The sequence below is a fragment of the Rhinolophus sinicus genome, chromosome 16 (genome assembly GCF_057876585.1).
Source record: "Rhinolophus sinicus isolate RSI-liver-muscle chromosome 16, RSI-T2T, whole genome shotgun sequence".
NCBI classification, from domain to species: Eukaryota; Metazoa; Chordata; class Mammalia; order Chiroptera; family Rhinolophidae; genus Rhinolophus; species Rhinolophus sinicus.
Genome location: NC_142516.1, coordinates 188,632,843 through 188,651,803, shown reverse-complemented (window position 1 = coordinate 188,651,803; position 18,961 = coordinate 188,632,843). Strand labels below are relative to the sequence as shown.

The window sequence follows — 18,961 nt, the reverse complement described above, 5'->3', positions numbered from 1 at the left end:
GCCTCGGGGCGTCAGGGTCCACACTTCAAAACAAACTGACAAATGCTGCCTCACACTGACCCATGGCCCACCTTTTAGAACAAAAGTGCCTCCTTGGCTTTGTTTTACCAAAAAGGACGAGCATGAATGGAAGTTGACCAAACGAGGCAGAGGACCAGGCTACAGTTTTGTTCGTGAACAGAAGGTGTTCTTGTGCAGGATCTTTCCATTCCTTCACACTGAGACACGCACGTTTCTCCAGCTGCTAACGGCACTGCACTTAGACAAGCACCTTTCTGGAGCCACTCAGGAGAGTCAGTTTACAGCACAGCTGATTAGGTTTCAGCTTTCTTGTTACACTCCACACCTAATGTGGGTGTTCCCCCCAGGCCCTCAGCGGCACACTACAGATGTGCTTGTGGCACAATCACATTTATTCAGATCTGCTGTCACATGGCTCTGGAGATTCCAGAATCTTTCTTTATAGGTCATCAATACTCTAATGATTCTCTTAGAATCATTCCAAGTAAAGTCTTCACCTGAACATTGTGAAACTATTGCCCTGTATTTTTTTCTAGTACGTTTGTCTTTAGCTTTTGAATATGTTTAAATCCCCTCTGGCTTCTATTTTGGTGTAGGTTGTCATGTTTGCTTATAACAATTTTACAACAGCGCTAACCTCATATTTTGACTAATTCATTCTTTTCCCTTGGATTTCAGATGCCACTTTCATAAGATACAACACAAAATGCACACAGTCCGTGGGTTTCCGGACTCTTCATTTTGCTCATCAAGCCACTAATTTCTGCGCTAGTGACACACTATTACTGTTGCTTTACAGTATATTTTGGTGCCTGCTAGAGAAACCCCAGCATTAGTTTCTATTACTGCTATAACAAATGACCACCATTTAGTAGCTTAAACAATATAACTAGGTAGCTTACAGTTCTGAGATCAGAAGTCCAATATGGGTCTCACTGGACAAAAGTCACGGTGTCAGCAGGGCTGGTTCCTTGTGGGGCTCTGGGCGGGGGGGGGGGGGGGGTCCTCTCCAGCTTCTGGAACCTGCCATCCTTCCTTGGCTCCTGGCTCTTCTCTCCGTCTCCAAAACCCGCAAACAGGAGCAGAGTCCTCCTCACACTGTGTCACTCTGGCTCCTTTTCTGCTTCCTCCTTCCATTTTTAACGACCCTGGTGATTACATTCGGCCCACCCGGATAACCCAAGATTGTCTCAAGGTCATCTGTCAGTCCTCATTTCCGCTGTGGCCTAAATTCTCCAGTGCCATGTAAATAAACGTATTCACAGTTTCCGGAACTTAGGTGGGTATCAGGAGGGGGGCATCGTTCTACCTGCCACACTCAGTATTCCTCCTTCTCAACACAGTTTTGAGTTGTTTTCCTACATAAGTTCAGAATGTATTTGCTGAGGTTCCGGTTTACTCTGCTGTTCTCCTTCACACCTCCCCCCACATAAAACCTAGATTTCTGAGTATGTGTTGAAGTCATAGCGTGAGGCTAAGTATTTTATACATCCTAACAAGCGATGATAAAAAACAAATTTCTGCTTATCATGCTAGAGGAAAGAGAATTACTATTCTTTCTATACAGAGAAAACATTACATGGTTTTCAAAATCAAAGGAAAGGTTCCAGATATACGATAGTTACATAATGTTCTTTTTCCGGTTATGGCAGCTTTTAAAGTCTTATTTTTTAAGAGTTTTCTCATTCTAAATAAATATCCATGTCCAAATCTAATTTTGTGTTTGTAAACTTGTTCTTTCTCTTAAAGGGCTCCCCACTTCACCAGCTAAGTTCCGTACCCCACAGAACCTGCTTCCACCACATCAGTAGATGAAACCAAATTCCACCGTGACTCAAGCCTGGAACATGGAAAGCGTTCATTCCTCCCTCCTCCGCCTTTATCACCTATCACCACCAGTCAGTTTCCTCCTGTAGATCACACCTTGGAAGAGGTCACCTCTTTTTCTTTATTCATCTTTTTTCCCCCCTTCTTCCTCCTCCCCCCCCGCCACTCCAGTTCAAGCCCTTGTTTCTCAGTGTGGGGACAGAGTCCCAGAGAGCAGTTTCCGGGCTCTCGGCCTCACGTGGAAAGGTGCTGGCTCGGTTATTAGATGGCTGCCAGCTGTAATCAGATGGCCATCTGCTCTGGCTAGGCGGCAGCTACTGGTTAGCCATTAGCCACTAAGGTAACTGCCGTGGCTACGCTAGCGGGTTGGTTGGTAGGCAGAGAAGCAGATGGACGATTGCAGCTAGCAAGTGCGGTTAGCAAGCGTGGACGGCGGATTGCGGATCCTACTTCCTGTGTCTCGCCCGGCCGTGGGCGAGACTGGGGTGCAGGAAGACCCCGGTTGGGGTACTGGCGGATGTTTGCTTCCTGTATCTCCAACCCAGCCGCCAGTGAGAATATAGGGGTATGAACCCCCCATCCATGGCTCCGTGGATGTTTCTTTTTGGCCTCACCATGCCCTGCGTTTTGGCCTCACCATATCCTGCAGGGAGCGGGAGCTGACACCCTGCATTACACTCAGTCTAGTTGTCTAGGACACAGCTCCCTGGCGCACGCTGGTATTATGAGCCTTGTGCTGCCCCCGGCTGAGGCAGGTAGTAAGTCGCCAGTCATCCACTTATGGCAGCTCTTGCTGGCTGCTGGTCACTCACGCTGGATGCCGGCCGCTCATGGCAGCACACGGCAGCTCAGGGCAGCCCAGCTCCAGGGAGAGCTGTTGTTCACCTTAGCTGTAGAGTGCAGCTCACTGGCCCATGTGGGAATCGAACCATTGACCTCGGCATTAGGAGCACAGTGCTCCAGCCACCTGAGCCACTGGGCTGGCCCTCTTTATTCATCTTTAATCACCTGTAAATCCTAGTAAATCCACTCCCCACCACAGACCAAGGGTCATAACCTCAGGGCTCACTCTGCATCTGTGACCCAGCACTACATAGGTGGGCTACACAACAGGCACTGACTACGTATCTGTCAAATATTCTTTGTAAAAACTGCAAACAATTCAGAAAGTCCAGTTGACCCTCATCTGATCTTACTTCCTCTCCCCATAATCACCGTCGTCAGTAGTTTCTAGACATTTGTGTATACAAATATATTGATTTATTTTTTACAGAAATGGGTAACTGCATGTACTATCCAGCACTCTTTTTCACCTGTCTTAGGGATCTGTGACAATACATTTGGATCTACTTGTTTCTTTTTAACTGCTGCATAGCATTTCATGTGTCATCTGTGTATATATGTAACCATTCTGCTACTGAGGTTCATTTAAGTAGAATTATTGACCCAAAGGGCATCTGTTCATTTTTAGTCAGAACTGCCAAACTTTCCCCCAGAAAGGCTGTACGTGAACTCACTTCTGGCTCTCCATAAACCATCAAAGGCTAAGCCACCATTACCTCTAGCAACAGTCTCCAAACTGCTTCCAACCCATTCTCCACACTGCCTAAACCTTAAAAAAAAATAAGTAAATAAATTTAATCATGTCATTTCCCTCCTTAAAACCTTTTAGTAGCTTCCCAGGACCTTTGGATAGTCTAAAGTCATTTCCATGTCCCATGTCCCGCTGTTATCTGGTTCTTACCGGTTTCCCTTCCTGACTCAACCCCCATCATCTTTGTCTCCTTCCCTGTCCCACTTACTGTCTCTCCCATAATCTTCAAATTAGGCCTTGGGTATCGCTGAAACCGTGTTTCCCCGAAAATAAGACCTAGCCGGACTATCAGCTCTAATGCATCTTTTGGGCAAAAATTAATATAAACCCAGTCTTATTTTAATATAAGACCAGGTATAATATAATATTAAGTTTTGCTCCAAAGGACGCATTATAGCTGATGGTCCAGGTAGGTCTTATTTTCAGGGAAACACGGAAATAAGAAAGGATGTGGCCATGAGGAGTTTTAAGGGACCCAATTTTCAGATGCTTAACCTTCTTAAAACTGATCTGCCTGTGAGACTCCCTGAAATCTAGACCCAGCTTGCATTTCGCAAAGGCCCCACCCATCCCAAATCTTCTCACTACATTGTCCTGCATTGACATAGAAAGGTGTAATAATCTTGATACCAAAAGATAATTTGACAATTTCTTTTAATTAAGGCACCACTAAGACAGGCATTTCAAATAAAACTTTACCTTTATTTACAATAATTACATGTCAGATTTTATGATATATATTAATTATATATTGCTAACAATAGTAATAAGCTCAATCGAGAAGAAATTTCAACTCTTAAAACCGTGATAAACTAGTCTGATCATTGAAAGACTTTGAAGCAAAAACAATACTCCACTCCATTAAGATAAATTACGTGGTATAAGTGGAATGAAAACGTTTTCAAGGAGAAAACGAAAGGATCAATGTAAAATTCTAATTGGTAAAAATCTTAAGTATTTTTTAAATGGATGATGGTGGGTATTAAATCACTATGGTATTTATAACTCATGGGGTCCACTTAAAAAATTATGTAACCACTTATTTTAAAACGTCATTTACAACTCATCAGAACTTTTGTAACTAAACTTATGATAGAAATAATTGTGGATATTAACTTAATGTGTGAGGGAAATACATAGCATTCTTTTATGGGCATCTAAATTAAAATACAAAAATGTATGGCCCGTCAGTGCTGCACACGGGCCTTTTCAGTGCCTTGACCATATTGCACACGTAGCTTCAGTCCTTCAGACATGCTGTTCTCACTGGGAAGGCGCCTCCCTTCCCTCTCACCTCTAGCTCTAACCTAGCTAACTCTACCCTCAAGCTGCATCTCAAATATCACTGTTACCAGAGAACGGGGCTTCCGGGTAAATGCCACGGGAAGGAATTCCAACTCTACTGGAGCAGCTGTCTTTGTCTCCAGACTCAATGCGATCTTTATATATGTCCACATGGTTCCTTTTCGTAAAACTCATCCCACATGCGACTCCTGTGAGCAGCAGGTAAGCAGAAACGGAGTCAGTCTTCACTGTCGTGTCCCAGCGTCAGTGAGCGCAGGCTAGGTTAGCTGTGCTCTAAAAAGAACCATTTTGGTGGAATGCTGGAAAAGGAAGTCAGCGTGCAAGGGGTTAAAAATCTACAGGGTAAGAAAGTAAAGGCAGAGGGTATGGACCGATTACAGCTTAAGAGGCGGTAGTGACAGAAAGGGAGGCTGGGTCAGTGACTGTAGGCAGGCAGACAGGACAGTGCGGAGTACAGGGAATAACCAAGTAGGTCGGGACCGGGTCCCGATGTAAGTGGGGGACAAGGGAGACTTAAGTTCTCAGTGTCTCCGTGCCAAGACATTGCACAACACTTCACAACTTGGCGACTAATAGTAACATGGGGGAAATCGGCTTACGTTAAGAAAAAATAATTTTTTTCACTTAAAGCCCTTGGCATTCTTTTGAAGTGCAACTATCTCTGAAAAGGGTTACACATTAAGCCACATTGCAATAAAAGGGTCCAGAAAGCCTCTGGATCTGTTTTTACATCAATAAAACAGCTGCCCTGTCGGTACCTTATGTATTCTACGTGCACATGCAAAGTATAATACACAAAAAACGAGGTTCCTTAGAAAAAATCAGAAACAAGTCAAAGAGCCAGGCCCTGGGGAAGTGAAGCAAAAACGAATTTGAAAATGTCTGATAAAATAAACAGTGTGGAAAGAACCTCGTAGAAAGGAAAGCTGTCCGGCTATGCATAATCATGTAATTATCGTAATTATTGAGATGCAAGACAGAAGGGGCCTGATTCTGGACCACCCAGTGGCGAGTGCCGTGAAGGAGCCGGGTCCAGTGCACCAGCTGGGGACCAGGGCAGATGCTGACGGTGGAGGGGGGCGCGATCTTGAGAAGGACGGTACCCATGTCGCTAGGCTTGGCCTTGGCCTTGGCAGCTGAGTCGGGGCCGTGGGCGGATGACAGCGCTTATGTCACCCTGTTGTAACGTCTCCGATCATATTTTGTTGGCCTTGTCACCGTAAGCTTGACAAATACCTGCTGAAAGCGTGAGTCCTCTTAACTGCGGATGGCACTTGTGCAGAGCACGAGGTGCAGCGCGTAAGGAGACGTCTGGGCTTAAGGGCGCATCGCCGGGCCAGGGACCCGCAGAGCGTGCACGCTGGGGCCGCCCCGGGGCGTTCCCTCAGCCAACCGTGCCAGAGTCCGACCGAGGGGCAGACGGCTGGCGGGCCCGCGCCTCCATCTGGCACCCACCTCCACTTCGTTCAGCGCACCAGCCTCCGCTTCTCTTCCCGCGTCCACCGCAAAGACAAGCTTCGGAGCATGCGCAGAGGGCACAGACGGCCGTCCGCGCGTCCCGGCAGCAGTTGCGCCTCAACCGTCTGTTGCACTAGACCAACCAGGGGACTTGTTATTTGCGAGGGGCCCCGCCCCCGAACGGGAAACTATGGAAACGGGCGGCCAATCAGAAGGCTTGTTGTTGATGTGGCGCCCCGCCCCCGACAGGGGCACAGAGTGACGGGCGAGGGTCATGGGGTGTGAGCGCTCCTGAGCTACCGAGCCCCAAAGGGCCGCGGCGTCCTCTTGCCCCGAGGCCGCTAGGAGCTCTCGGGACCCCGCGCTCCTCAGCCCGCCTGCCCCCTCGCCCTCGGCGTCGGCGCGGCCCATGCGGCTGGGGGCGGAAGCCGGAGCGGGCGCGGGCCGGGCGTCGCAGGTGCGGCCGGCGGCCCGGGGAGGTGAGGGGGTGGCGGCAGGGCCGCGCCGGGCCCGGTGATTGGCCGCGGCTGCGGGCCGTGCGGCGGCGGGGCGGCGGCGCAGGTGGGGAGGAGACGCGAAGTTTCCGCGCGCCGAGCCGGGAAGATGCTGCTGTCCCTGGTGCTCCACATGTACTCCATGCGCTGCGTGCTGCCGGCCGCGGTGATGCTGGGCACGGCGCCCACCTACGTGCTGGCCTGGGGCGCCTGGCGCCTGCTCTCCGCCTTCCTGCCCGCCCGCTTCTACCAGGCGGTGGACGACCGGCTCTACTGCATGTATCAGAGCATGGTGCTCTTCTTCTTCGAGAACTACACCGGGGTGCAGGTGAGGCCCCGCCCGCTCCGCGCCCGGCCGCCGCACCTGCCGAGCCCTCCCCCCGGGGCCGCGGGGGCGCGGGCGGCACTCGCGGCTTGGACCCCGCCGGCCCCGCCGGGTACTTCAGGGTCGTTACCCCTGCGGGGCAGATCTGCCCCGGAACATGTGCCGTCACCCCATCCTCCCACCTCCAAGTCGTTTCACGTTCTTACCTTCGGGTTTGGCCCCGCGCGTCCTGGCACTTCGCACAGGGTCACTGAGAAGCTGTGGTGACGTTGTCCTGGGGCCACGAGTGGGCTCGGCCGTCCCCGCGCCCCCTTTGTAAGTGCCCGTCTTAGTGCTTAGGTGCGGATGGGCACGTAAGTAGGGCAGGCAGCTGACAGTTTTTGGCTTTCGGCTAAGAAGGTGGTCATGTTTGAGCTCACAAGTACGCTTTTAAAAATCGGAGACCTTCTCTTGAAACAGATTGTTACTATTTGGACAAGAAGTGCAACTTTGTTTCGCGTTCTTCCCCCAGTGTAAGTGAAAGCTGGGTGAGGAAATGAGTACGTTTGTTACTGTAGAAGCCTTACCATGGATACAGTTCTTGCCAACTTTGACTCGGCTTAACTGTGTGGCTCATCTTTTGTCTGATTACAGTCTGTTTCTTTTTCTATAGAGATTGGATTTGTAGATTAAATTTCTAAAACACACAAAAGTATAACAGAAGGGCCTCTTAACTTTGCTTAGTTCTCATACAAAAATAACAATTGTTAATTGTTCCTTTCCTTCCCAATTCGAGAAGAGAGCATGATTCTTGGTGATTCCTTATGTTTAGTTAGTCCTCTTTACTTTCTGTTTTCTTGGTTGGGATGGTCTGGAGGGAATGAGTTGGCATTGTTTTGTCTTTTTGCAGTTGCCTTTTTTTGTCTAGAGCAGCTGTTTTCACCCTGTTGTCAACCAGCTGCTATTTTGACTTTGCGCTGCTGTTGATCGCTGATGACTTGAGTTTGCCACAATTGGAGTTTATTTGGAGAAAGGGAATTAGGAGAAGCCAAGGTCTCCATTTAAACCAGTGTCTGTGTTACTAGGGGAGAAAGAAAGATCGCCCTTCCAGAAAGTGATTTCCTGATAATTGACTTTTAAAATGGGCCTCATTTAAAATTTTCACTAAATGCAAACCAATCATTTGCCCCTATGCTTTTCACTTTTGTCTCAGTGTATGGTTTTGTCATGATTAAGTATTTAATTTCTCATCATTTGACAGCTGGCCAAGGCTAACATACAGACTCAGAACATATGACAAAGCCAGTTACCTCTTAGAAAAATAATTCTACCTGTGCTGGGGTGTTTTATTTTTGTTCAAAGAACATAACATGTTCCGTGAGATATAATATACAATATAGTATTGAAATACTTTGTGTTTACCAAGTGTCTTATATTAAAAAATGATTGTAAAATTTCACATTGTTTCTGAAATTGTGTGTGTTACTCTATACCCTGGTTCAGTATAGATTTCAATTTTCTTTTGAGTTCTCAGCACATGATTTTTAAAAAATGTAATCTTTTGATGATTGGGCAATCAGTTCTAGGATTCCTAACAAACTTTATCAGTGGGACCCACATTAGATAATATTTTGAATTATACGTGAGGGCCATCAGACATCCTTTTATGAATGTGGGTCCCTTAATGAAGTTTGTTAGGAACCCTGGAACTGATTGCCCACGGATCGTCAAATGCAGGTATGAACACTTAATAAAAAATGTAGACCCCAGAGTTTCTTGTCCATGCATTATTTAGGAGGCAAGGCATTATTTGCTGGTTAGTAGAAGAGAGCAGGGCATTTTGGGAGGTATTTTTCTGTGATCTGGAATTCTTACGTAGATAAGGCTACCTTCCAGTATTTCTAATGGTTTCCTTTAAGATAAAATCAAAGGAAAAGTCGTATTTTCAAATATAAACCCAAAAGAAAAAGATTTATAGGAATGGACATACCACCTTAATCTTAGTTTTTTCTTAATAGTTTTCTTCAGTGACTTTATCATTTCAAAGTTTCTATTAAAAGTTTAGCTCCTTTTTCTTATTTTGCTAGGGGACTTTTTAAAAATTGAATAGTTTATCAGCTTTCATTGCAAGGCAAGGGATGATGCTCTTGTTTGTTCTGTATAAAATAATGTCGACTTCCTTCTGAAGAAGTTTTAGTAATTTGAGAGGACATACGTTTTTGAATGAAAGGAAGTTCACAGTTAAATTATATTCATCGCAGGCTTATTTTCAAATTACAATTGTTTTTTTAAATGGCATTTTAATGCTTTTAAATTCTAGGTTTAAAAAAGAAATGGTTCGGAATAGTTGTGAGACAGGGTATTTCCTTATGCATTGAATTTTTAAGCTGAACACAAGTAGGTCCATCAAGTTCATGATCTGTGCTTGGCAGGCAAACCTGCTCCCAACAAGTGCACTTGGATGTCCCTTTGGATTCTAGGTAAAATCTGCTCTTTCCTAATTTCACTACTTTATTTTCATATGCAGCTTTGAGATAGGAACACATTTCAATAACTATTGCTAAAATTACTGTTTATCACTTGTCTTTTTAGGTTCTTCTAGAATCTCGTTAGTACTGAAACTCAACGGGGTACCTTCTTCACCATTTATTCCTGTGGAATAAGCAATAAGGATTTTGAGTTTGATGTAGCTCTCTTAATTTGAGATCCGCTGAGATTCACGCCTCTTTACTGTTGGGAGAGCACTGATTCAAGTAACTGTATTACAGTCCGCTGGCTGCCATGACAAAGCACCTCAAGTTCAGTGGTTTAAAACAATAGAAATTGTGCTCTCCAGTTCTGGAGGCTCAGTGTCGGAAATCAAGGTATTTGCTGGCCTTCACCCCTTCTGGAGGCTCTAGAGAAGAATCCTTTCTTTGTCTCAGCTTCTGGTGGCTGCCAGCCGGCCCTGACTTGTGGCCACATCATTCCAATCTCTGCCTCTGTGGTCTCCCTGCCACCGTCTTTCTGTCTATCTTACATTTCCCTCTGCCTTTCTTTTATAAGAACGCTTGTCATTGGGTGTAGGGCTTACCCAGATAACCCAGGGTGGTGTCCCCAATTCAACATCCTTAACTTCATCCACAAAGACCCTTTTCAAAATAAGGTCCCGTTCCCAATTCTGCGCTTAGGACATGGGCACATCGTTTTGGGGTCATCATTCAAACCACTGCAGTAACAGCTCCTGGATTCTGCCTGGTCAATGTCTTGTTGTTCTTAGTTTTAACTTTGCCTTATTTCTTTATATTAAAGAATGTTGGTCTCTGCTTTCTTTAACATACTAGAGTAAAGGGAGCTTGGTTCTATATGCTAAGGTTACTTTTAAAATAATTTCCCATAAGCTTTTACTTTCTAATTTTCAAATTGACTTTCACATATTCCTCAAATAGAGCATTTGAGTATCTTATTTTCAGAACCAATCTTCATTCTGTATAATAACCAATGACTTGTTCGTGTGTTGGTGTTAATTCTTGATTTTTATATTATCATCTTGTGATAGCTTACCATAAAAAAAAAAAAAAAAGCCCTGATAAATAAGAGGTCCTATAACTTCCAAACTAAGAATTAATTTATGCAGTATGGTGAATACACTGACATTTGGTTATGTTCACCACGGTAAAACCCGTAGAGTAAGAAATAACTTGAATGTGGGGTGCTTGGAGACTCCAGAAGACGCCGCATGTCTATCTTGGAGCTGGAATTTAGGAAAAGCTTGTCGGAAGTTAGAAAGAAAGTGGAGAGTGCTGGTAGAGAAAGTGGTTAGGACTCGGGTAGGAGTGGAGGCGAGTTGCTTACTATAACCTCTAGTTGAGGTGAAAACAGATTGATCATAGTTTCTGTCCTAGAATTCTAGCCTAAATTATATCACTGCATGAACAATAATTGTAATAGTGATGATAGATCATGAAAAAATCTTTTTATGTGTTGTTTTGGAAGCTGGTAAAAGTTAATATAATTTTTTCTTAATGTCAGAATTCCTTTCTCTTTACTTTAAAAAAACGTTCTACTCTTTCCCCTACTTCCAGTGTAATATACTAACATTGATCATTGGTTGTTGCAGGCCAAAAATATCTAGTGATTATGATGCTTGAACCTGATAAATATTTTAGTCACCATTTTCTTCCTGCTTCAATCAGTTGAAATTTACTTTAAAATATATTTTACACTAATCACTCTGTCTGCTAATTCTCTCTTCCTCAAATGCTAATGTGATACATTATAACAATAAAATGCGAAATATGACATAAATTAGTTTCTCAACTGACCTGCTTCAAGTGTGAAATAGTTTAAAAAATACTGGAAGCGGGATATAGAATTTAAGTCTGTAAAATTTTGATGTTTACATAATTTGTTCAGTTAGCACACTCTTAAATAATAATTCATACTTTTAATTGAAGCAGTATTTCAAGTTCTCAGAAACAGTCAAGGCCTTCATATCTAGAGATCATTTATGACCGGTTCTTTCTGTCACACTGTTTCCTCAAAAATGGTCCTAAACTCTTAATGGGTTAAATTTGTATTGTGTTTCTTGCTGTAAAGGCAGCTAACCTATTAGAACAAAACATGTTTATTTAATTTTGGAGAAAGGACCTTACTAGTCCAACCAACCCCTTTTTATCATGTCTGGATTCTCCGCATTTCTGCTCATATGTTGCCCAGAGCCTTCTCCAATGTCAGTAGTCCTAAGAGAATATAACTTGTCGTTTATAATTTTCTTTTTCTCTGCTTATGTATCATCCATGTGAAGATTTCTAAAAGATTTTGGCTCTGTCCTTCAGTTTAGCTGGGGGTCACAAAGCGGGCAGATTTGGGTTTGCCTCTATGTTTGCTTAAGTAGGATGACACTAGCCTATGACAGGAAATCACACGTTTCCCAATTAAATACTATTTCAGACTAGCCACAACTTAAATCTGGCTGGGGAATAGACTTACAAGAAAATCCTAGAGAAATGTAATTAGAACTTTTTTACACTTTCTGTAAATGTAAGTCCTGGACTGTGAGGAAACCAGTTTTGGGGGGTTGCGGTTTTGTAAGATTTTTTAATGTCTTATTTTTCCATTTTAAATCACAGCTGCAATAAAACATTGAAACACTGCCAAAATATCTTGAGAAAGTTAAAGTTCCCCTCCCTACATACACCTTTTCCAGGTATGCAACAATTTGGTGTCACTTTAGGTTTTTTCCAAGAGCTTTTAAATAAATGTGTGAATTGTGGGAAGACTCCTTCTCCATTAAATTAACTTTTTGGATGGGTTTTATAGTAGCACTAAACATACCTATGTGACACTTATGCTATTATGATGGAAAGCAACGGAAAACATGACTCTACATAATTTACTTTCCTTCTCTCGCTCTTAAATTTGTCTGATTTTGTTAAGCTGAATAAACTGAGAGTTGATTCTTCTTAAATGGAATTTTACTATGGTTTCTCAAACAAGTTGATATTAATAAACAATCCAAAACTAAGTAGTAACTTCTCACTAAGGAATCCCTAGAACCTGCTCCTCATTCATTCATTCATTCATTCATTCATTCATTCATTCAGTGTGGGAGTGTGCGTCTCGTTCTAGTCCCTTTGCTGGACACTGCAGGATACAGTGAAGAAAAACATGGACAAGGTCCGTGCCCTTGGGGAGCTCACATCTAGTGCAACAGGACACAACAAGAAAATTAAGATGCACTGTGCTTGTCAGATTGTTAGCTTAGTGGGGAGAGTGCGGGTTGGGAAGCTCCGTAAGTGAGTGCTACTTGCCTGGAGCTCTGAAGAACCGGTTTGGGAGGTCTTCTAATCCAGGGAAAGCCCTGGTCTGAGTGGACGTGGAGAGAAGGCAGAATCCCAGGTCTACCTGAGAGGTGGCTGGTAGGGCTTTGTGACTGGCTGTGTAGGGAAAGGGAGAGGACGGCACGAGTAACAAAGTTAGCGTTTAGCGAGTGCTGCCTGTGCCAAGTACTGTTCTGTTATGCAGGTCATTTCCACAAGGGAGCCCCATGCTTCCCATTTTACAGATGACTGAATGAAGGCCTACATAGCTCACGTTTGTAGCGGTCAAGCCAGGACTCAGCTCAACGCCATCCGGCGTCAGGGTGCATTTTCTGAAGCTGCTTCGCTGGTGGTGAGGTGATACTGGTTGAAATGAGATCCCCCTCTCTCAATGTATTTCTACTAGGAAAAACCTGGATGATTACTGTAGAAGAGAATATTGAAATTGGAGTGTTTGTGTTTATTAGCTTTGTGAAACAAAGACAAAGTGACTTTGCTTGGGATATTCAGGAAGGCAGTATCAATCGTTAAGAGCTGCTTGGACTCTTGAAACAGGAGGAAGTAGCATGGCTTGTTTAGGAAAAAGAGGTTCTCAACTGATAACCAAATAAAATCCAAACTCCTACATTCTGCCCTGGCTAGCTTTTCCATTTATGGGTCTCACTGGCCCACGTGCGGCTTCCTCTGCAGAACCCCCAAATGACCAGCACTCACCGACATGCCTGTGGACTGCTCTTCTGTGCGTCCTTCCTGCAATCCAAGCCCCCGGCGGTCCTCATCTGTCATTGTCTCACCCCATCTCAGTGTCAGGACCAGTTATATGTGACACTGACATTACATCAGCATATTTTAATGTACGTATTGTCCCCGCTACAAGATTGTAACCCCTGGGAGGTGGCAATACGGGGGAGAATTACTTGGTGATTTTTTTTTCTTGTAGCAAAAGGGCAGAGCCGTCCACAGGGGATATTGGTCTGTGTTCCTGTGCAAATGTACATGAATCTCGCCTGTAAGGGGGAGGGTTTTTGAATGACTGGCCTTGCTAGTTGACAAGTTTTGATCTAACAGGATCTACAGGTGTAGTGAGTCCAATTGCATTCTTTACTTAGATGAAGGAAGAGACATGACCTCCATCCTCAGAAGTAAGACTGAGAAGGAATAAGGGCAGAGACCTTATAAAAGGGAGGGAATTCTGCAGCAGCCAGCAATACAGAGAAACCTTTGTTTACTTGCCAATAAAAACTTGTACTTTTTGCAATTTTTGAACCCATGCAGTTCTCTCAGGTTATTGTTTCTTCTGTTTCTCGTTGGAACTGGCAATGAACACCCCAAATAAGCAACAGTCGCTTGGGGATATTAGGGGGCTGGCCGGCTGTGTGTATAGTGTGAGTGACATTTGGAAGACAGCTCTGCCCCATCTCCGTGTGGGAGTTCCAGCAGCATAAAGAAATGGGGGTGTGGGGTGATACCTGGAGAGGGGATTGTATTAAGTGCTAACCACATGCTAGGCGCTAGTGCTTTAGCTTCATGAAATGGTCTCCACCCTCAACACACCCTTTAGCATTGTAGAAAGAAGTTAGTTTAAAGATGAAACTATTATGAGGTTACAAAACAAAATGAACAGAGCTGAGGAAACGGGCGTGATGGAGCTGATAAGCAGGGGTCGCTCAGCTGGGTGGGAGGTGTGCGCACGTCAGCGGACGCTTCCCCACGTTAGATGCAGAGCTGGAGTGCCAGCTCCCTGCGCTGTGTTGCTTTGCTCCCGTTCTTAATTTGTATTTCTGTAGGGAGGTTTTTTTATGTCAGTTTTTCATTTTTTATGACAAGTTTTTTTCTCTTTTGGTGAATATTCAATGTGAAAAAAATTATATACGTTTCTAATGTATGAGAAGCCTTCTCATTTGACATTTTGTATTTGGAATTTTCGCAGAGAATAGATTTGTTACATTCGAAAGATTTTTGGGTCTTGGTGGGAGAAACCTGGATATGATTCCTAGTTTTCTGTCACACTGTATGTCAGCTTCTCAACTCCTGTTCTCATCCTTGAGGGGAATACTTGCCTGTTAACTTGGAGACTCACTGAGATAGTCCATGTGAGTTCCTAGTTCAGTGACTGGTATCTCATAGATGCTCAGAAAAAGCACACCCTTAAAGTACAGACAACGCCCAGAGACACACGTGATAAATGAGTAAGAAAGCTTTGTGATTTGTGAGGTTCCATTTACGAGGTGTCATCAAAATATACAGTGAATGTTTAAACAGAAATGTATTACAGTAAAAGACACACTGCCATTAATCCCCCTCAAAATATCCCCCCCTCGCTTTGAACATATTTACCCTGTTGTTCATGCCACTTTCTGAGGCAGTTCTGGAAGTCCTCTTTCGTGAGTGTCTTTAGTTGCACTGTCGTGGCTGCCTCAATGTCCTGAATCGATTCAAAACATTTACCTTTCATGGTCATTTTGACTTTGGGGAAGAGCCAGAAGTCGCACGGTGCCAGGTCCAGTGAACAAGATGAATGAGGACACACCGTAATGTTTTTATCTGACAGAAATTGCCGTACCAGAAGCGATGTGTGACATGGAGCGTTATCATGATGGAGGATGAAGTAAAGACACTCATGAAAGAGGAACTTCCAGAACTGCTTCAGAAAGTGGAAAGAACGATGATATAAGTGTGTTCGAAGTGAGGGGGAGTATTTTGAGGGGGATTAATGGCAACGTGTCTTATATTATAATAAATACTTTTACATTTAAACATCCACTGTATCTTTGGATCACACCTTATAAATGTTGCATGGTCGTATTGCATACTGATTGTTAGACAAATGACTATGTTTATATTTTTGTCTTGTTTTAAAGGGTCATAACTTTCCTAGTCAATAAAATTTTTCGCATTGGGCAGAAAAAGCCCATAGTTTTTGCATGCATTACAGTAGAAACCTTGTGCTGGTTAATGGGTGATACATTTCATTCACATAAAAATACGTTTAAAAATACATTTCAAATGATTATAAATGTCATAATTAGATTATGAATTATACATGAAATCTTATTCAAACTGAAATTTTTTGTCGCATTATCAGAGACTTTTCTGTTAGGAAGGTAGACTACATAGCTGCTTTTCTTGTTCATTAAGCACTTAACACAGTGTTGAATAAAAAATTTCACAATTGGATGATGATAATAACAGTTCACATTTTTTTTTGATTACTATGTTCAAGGCATTGTGTGAAGTAGCTTATATGTATAGTTGCATTTATTTTACCACAACCCCACAAACAGTAGTTACTGTTACCCTGTTTCCCCGAAAATAAGACCTAGCCAGACAATCAGCTCTAATGTGTCTTTTGGAGCAAAAATTAGTATATATTATGTTATGTTATATTAAGACCCGGTCTTATATGTCTTATATTAAAATAAGACCGGGTCTTATATTAATTTTTGCTCCAAAAGATGCATGAGAGCTGATTGTCCGGCTACGTCTTATTTTTGGGGAAACACGGTAGCATATTCCTGTTACAGGTAAAGAAATAGGTGTGGGGAGGTCAGGTACTCTTGCTCAAGTTCACGTAGCTAGTAAGGTGATGGACTGGGCTTCAAATCCAAGCTGCTTGCACAGAAGGCTCCTTCCTGCACAGCCAGTTCTGTAAATGCACCTGTCCCCGTCCAGACAGCTGGCAACAGTCGACTGACCAAATGGAAACAAGGCTGTGTGACAGAATCTTTCTGTATCGCAGTCTACTGAAGTTACAGTTTACCCTTCCTGAAAATGAAACGTTTGCATGTCATATAGTGAGAGAATTAAAACAGTCTGTTGGCCAGTGAGATGTTTCTCATCCTTGCTCAGCATTTCGAATTGTTGCATGATCATGTTTGAATAAGCAGTTTGTTTTTAACGAAACCTGTGGTGTCACCACAGCAGACACAGCAGACCCCCCCCACCCTTGGTAGATGCCTCCTCCCCGACTGGACTCTTGTGTAGGCAGGTCCTGTCTCTCCCTGAGCAGCCTGGCCTGCCCCACGCTCCCCACGGGGCTTGGCTGGGTCTGATCTCATGCACCAGCTGGCTGGGAGGCTCCACTGGGCATCTGGGGGTCAGGATGCTCAGAGTGGGGCTCTTCTCCCCAGCTCCCCTGCCAGCCATGAAATCAGCTGACACCTATGACATCTGGCTCACCTGTTTTGCCCAACTGAATTCATTACTTATGTTGCTTTCTCTAAATACCATTAAATACTAAGCATGTTTCACTCTGTTAAGCTAATCGAATAGCACATTGAAAATGCCAGGCCTTTGGATGCCATTCAGGGGTAGGGGAAATGAGCCAGCCTTACAGGGCGTGCAGAGAGGGCTTCTCCTGCCAAGCTTTCAGTTCAGGTTTGTGTCCACAAACAAAATAAAGTGTAGCATTTCAAGGCCAACAGGGTATAGTAAATAGACTATGCCCAAAGAGTGGAGCTGTAGGGTCATCTTCAGCTGGTGGTGCCGTGAACTGACCATGGGTCCTGAATAAGGCGCCCGCGGCCTCCTTAACGGTCAGGTTGGGGGGTTGGGCCCAGAGAGCGCCATTTCGTATACAGTGAGTGTATTCACTACGGGAAAGTGTTTATCATGACAGTAGATTGTCATGCTTATGTTGGTGGTTTCCTTTCTGCCTTCACCATCTCGTTTTATTTAAAAATGGGATATACCGTATTTCCCCCAAAATAAGGCCTAGCCGGACAGTCAGCTCTGATGAATCTTTTGGAGCAAAAATTAATATAAGACCCAGTCTTATATAAGACCCGGTATTATATTATATTGTATTATTATATTATATTCAGTCTTACATTATACCCGGTCTTATGTAAGACCCGGTATTATATTATATTATATTATATTATATTATATTATATTATATTATATTATATTATATTACATTATATTATACCTGGTCTTGTATTATAGTAAAATAAGACCGGGTCTTATATTAATTTTTGCTCCAAAGATGCATTAGAGCTGATTGTCCGGCTAGGTCTTATTTTTGGGGAAACACGGTATTTAGTTTAATGGAAGATAAAATTTACAGTGCTATGTTTTCTATGATTGGTACTGTAACCCTGTGAAAAATGCCTATTATTTAAAAACATGTTATTTTAACAAATACAAAATTGTATGTATTTAAGGTGTGCGTCGTAATATTTTGATATATGAATACACTGTGAAATGACCACCACAATCAAACTGAAATGCCTTTTAATCGCATGTTTGTCATTTACCTTCAAAGGCTGCAGCCAGGCAGTCTCTTAATCGGGCTGAGAGCAAGAAGGGACGGGGGAGGCTGGGGGGGGCTCTTCTTGGATGGTTCTGGTGCTGCCTTCCCCTTGGGACACAGATCTCCACAGTGGTGCTCAGGCTAAATCAGTCACACCACAGCCTTACATGTGACATCCTACCCAAGAAGGTAAGCCAGAAGTCCCCTGCCCTGTGGCTACAGTACCTGACACCAGTGTGTCACACCAGCTGTCGGGAAGCAGCTTTGGCTCACAGCCAGAATGCCACTTCTCCCTGTGTAGATTGGCTGTTGGTTTGCGGTCATGTTTGTTTTTGTTTCTGTGGGTTTGGGGCACCTATAAACTTCCTTAATAAAACATCGAGCAAATATGTGAACACATATTATATACATAGCACTGCACAGTTTTCTAAGGAAGACAATTGAGACCTTAGCCTGAGTTCCTGGCTTCCAGAACTTTGTCATCTAGCTCCATTTCTCTACAGAAATGTTAGGTTAATGTCCTTTTCTGTCTTCTGTTGTTAAGAAAAGAATGAGTAGTGTCGTGAACAAAAGATAATCTCTGGGCATCTAAAAGGTGGATCTAGAAAGTCTTAGCTAATTCATAATCTTGCGTAATCTGTAATGATAAGCTACAGAAACCAAAATACCCTGAACAAAAAAATACCACTGCTAGCAGTCCTGTCCTTTGAAGTCTTTAAAAATGTACTTCTCTTTTCTTTAAATAATTTATTATGCAATATTTAAGACACACAAAACTGCAGAAAGACTCCTGTAATGAACACTTATGTACCCAGCACCCAGTTTAAGAACTGAAACTTGACTCTCAGAGTTGAAGGCTACCATGTACCCCTTCCTTCTTGCACCCACCTTTTCCTAGAAGTC

The 18,961-nt window shown here is 43.6% G+C and overlaps 2 protein-coding genes and 1 long non-coding RNA gene across 7 annotated transcripts in view; 2 read left to right on the top strand and 1 right to left on the bottom strand.

The window, feature by feature from the left end:
- The window catches only part of MCPH1 (microcephalin 1), a 256,430-nt gene extending 254,430 nt beyond the window's left edge, over nt 1–2,000 (top strand). For 2 of the 4 annotated variants that reach the window (XM_074329290.2, XM_074329291.2), the window contains exon 16: nt 1,771–1,999. In XM_074329290.2, the coding sequence (XP_074185391.2) occupies nt 1,771–1,792 (22 nt within the window). In that variant the 3' untranslated portion in view covers nt 1,793–1,999. Of the gene's footprint in view, nt 1–1,770 lie in introns of all 4 variants that reach the window. The other 2 variants (XM_088793043.1, XM_074329292.2) reach the window with 2 other exon arrangements.
- A 2,079-nt stretch (nt 2,001–4,079) lies between these two features.
- Nucleotides 4,080–7,829, bottom strand: LOC141570996 (uncharacterized). The gene is made up of 2 exons (XR_012495419.2): nt 7,231–7,829; nt 4,080–6,338 (listed from the first exon to the last, which is right to left on the bottom strand). It is a non-coding gene; the product is annotated as an uncharacterized LOC141570996 (long non-coding RNA).
- The window catches only part of AGPAT5 (1-acylglycerol-3-phosphate O-acyltransferase 5), a 53,388-nt gene continuing 40,862 nt past the window's right edge, over nt 6,436–18,961 (top strand). The window contains exon 1 of one of the 2 annotated variants that reach the window (XM_074329297.2): nt 6,436–7,027. In XM_074329297.2, the coding sequence (XP_074185398.1) occupies nt 6,809–7,027 (219 nt within the window). In that variant the 5' untranslated portion in view covers nt 6,436–6,808. The remainder of the gene's footprint in view (nt 7,028–18,961) is intronic. The other variant, XM_074329296.2, reaches the window with a different exon arrangement.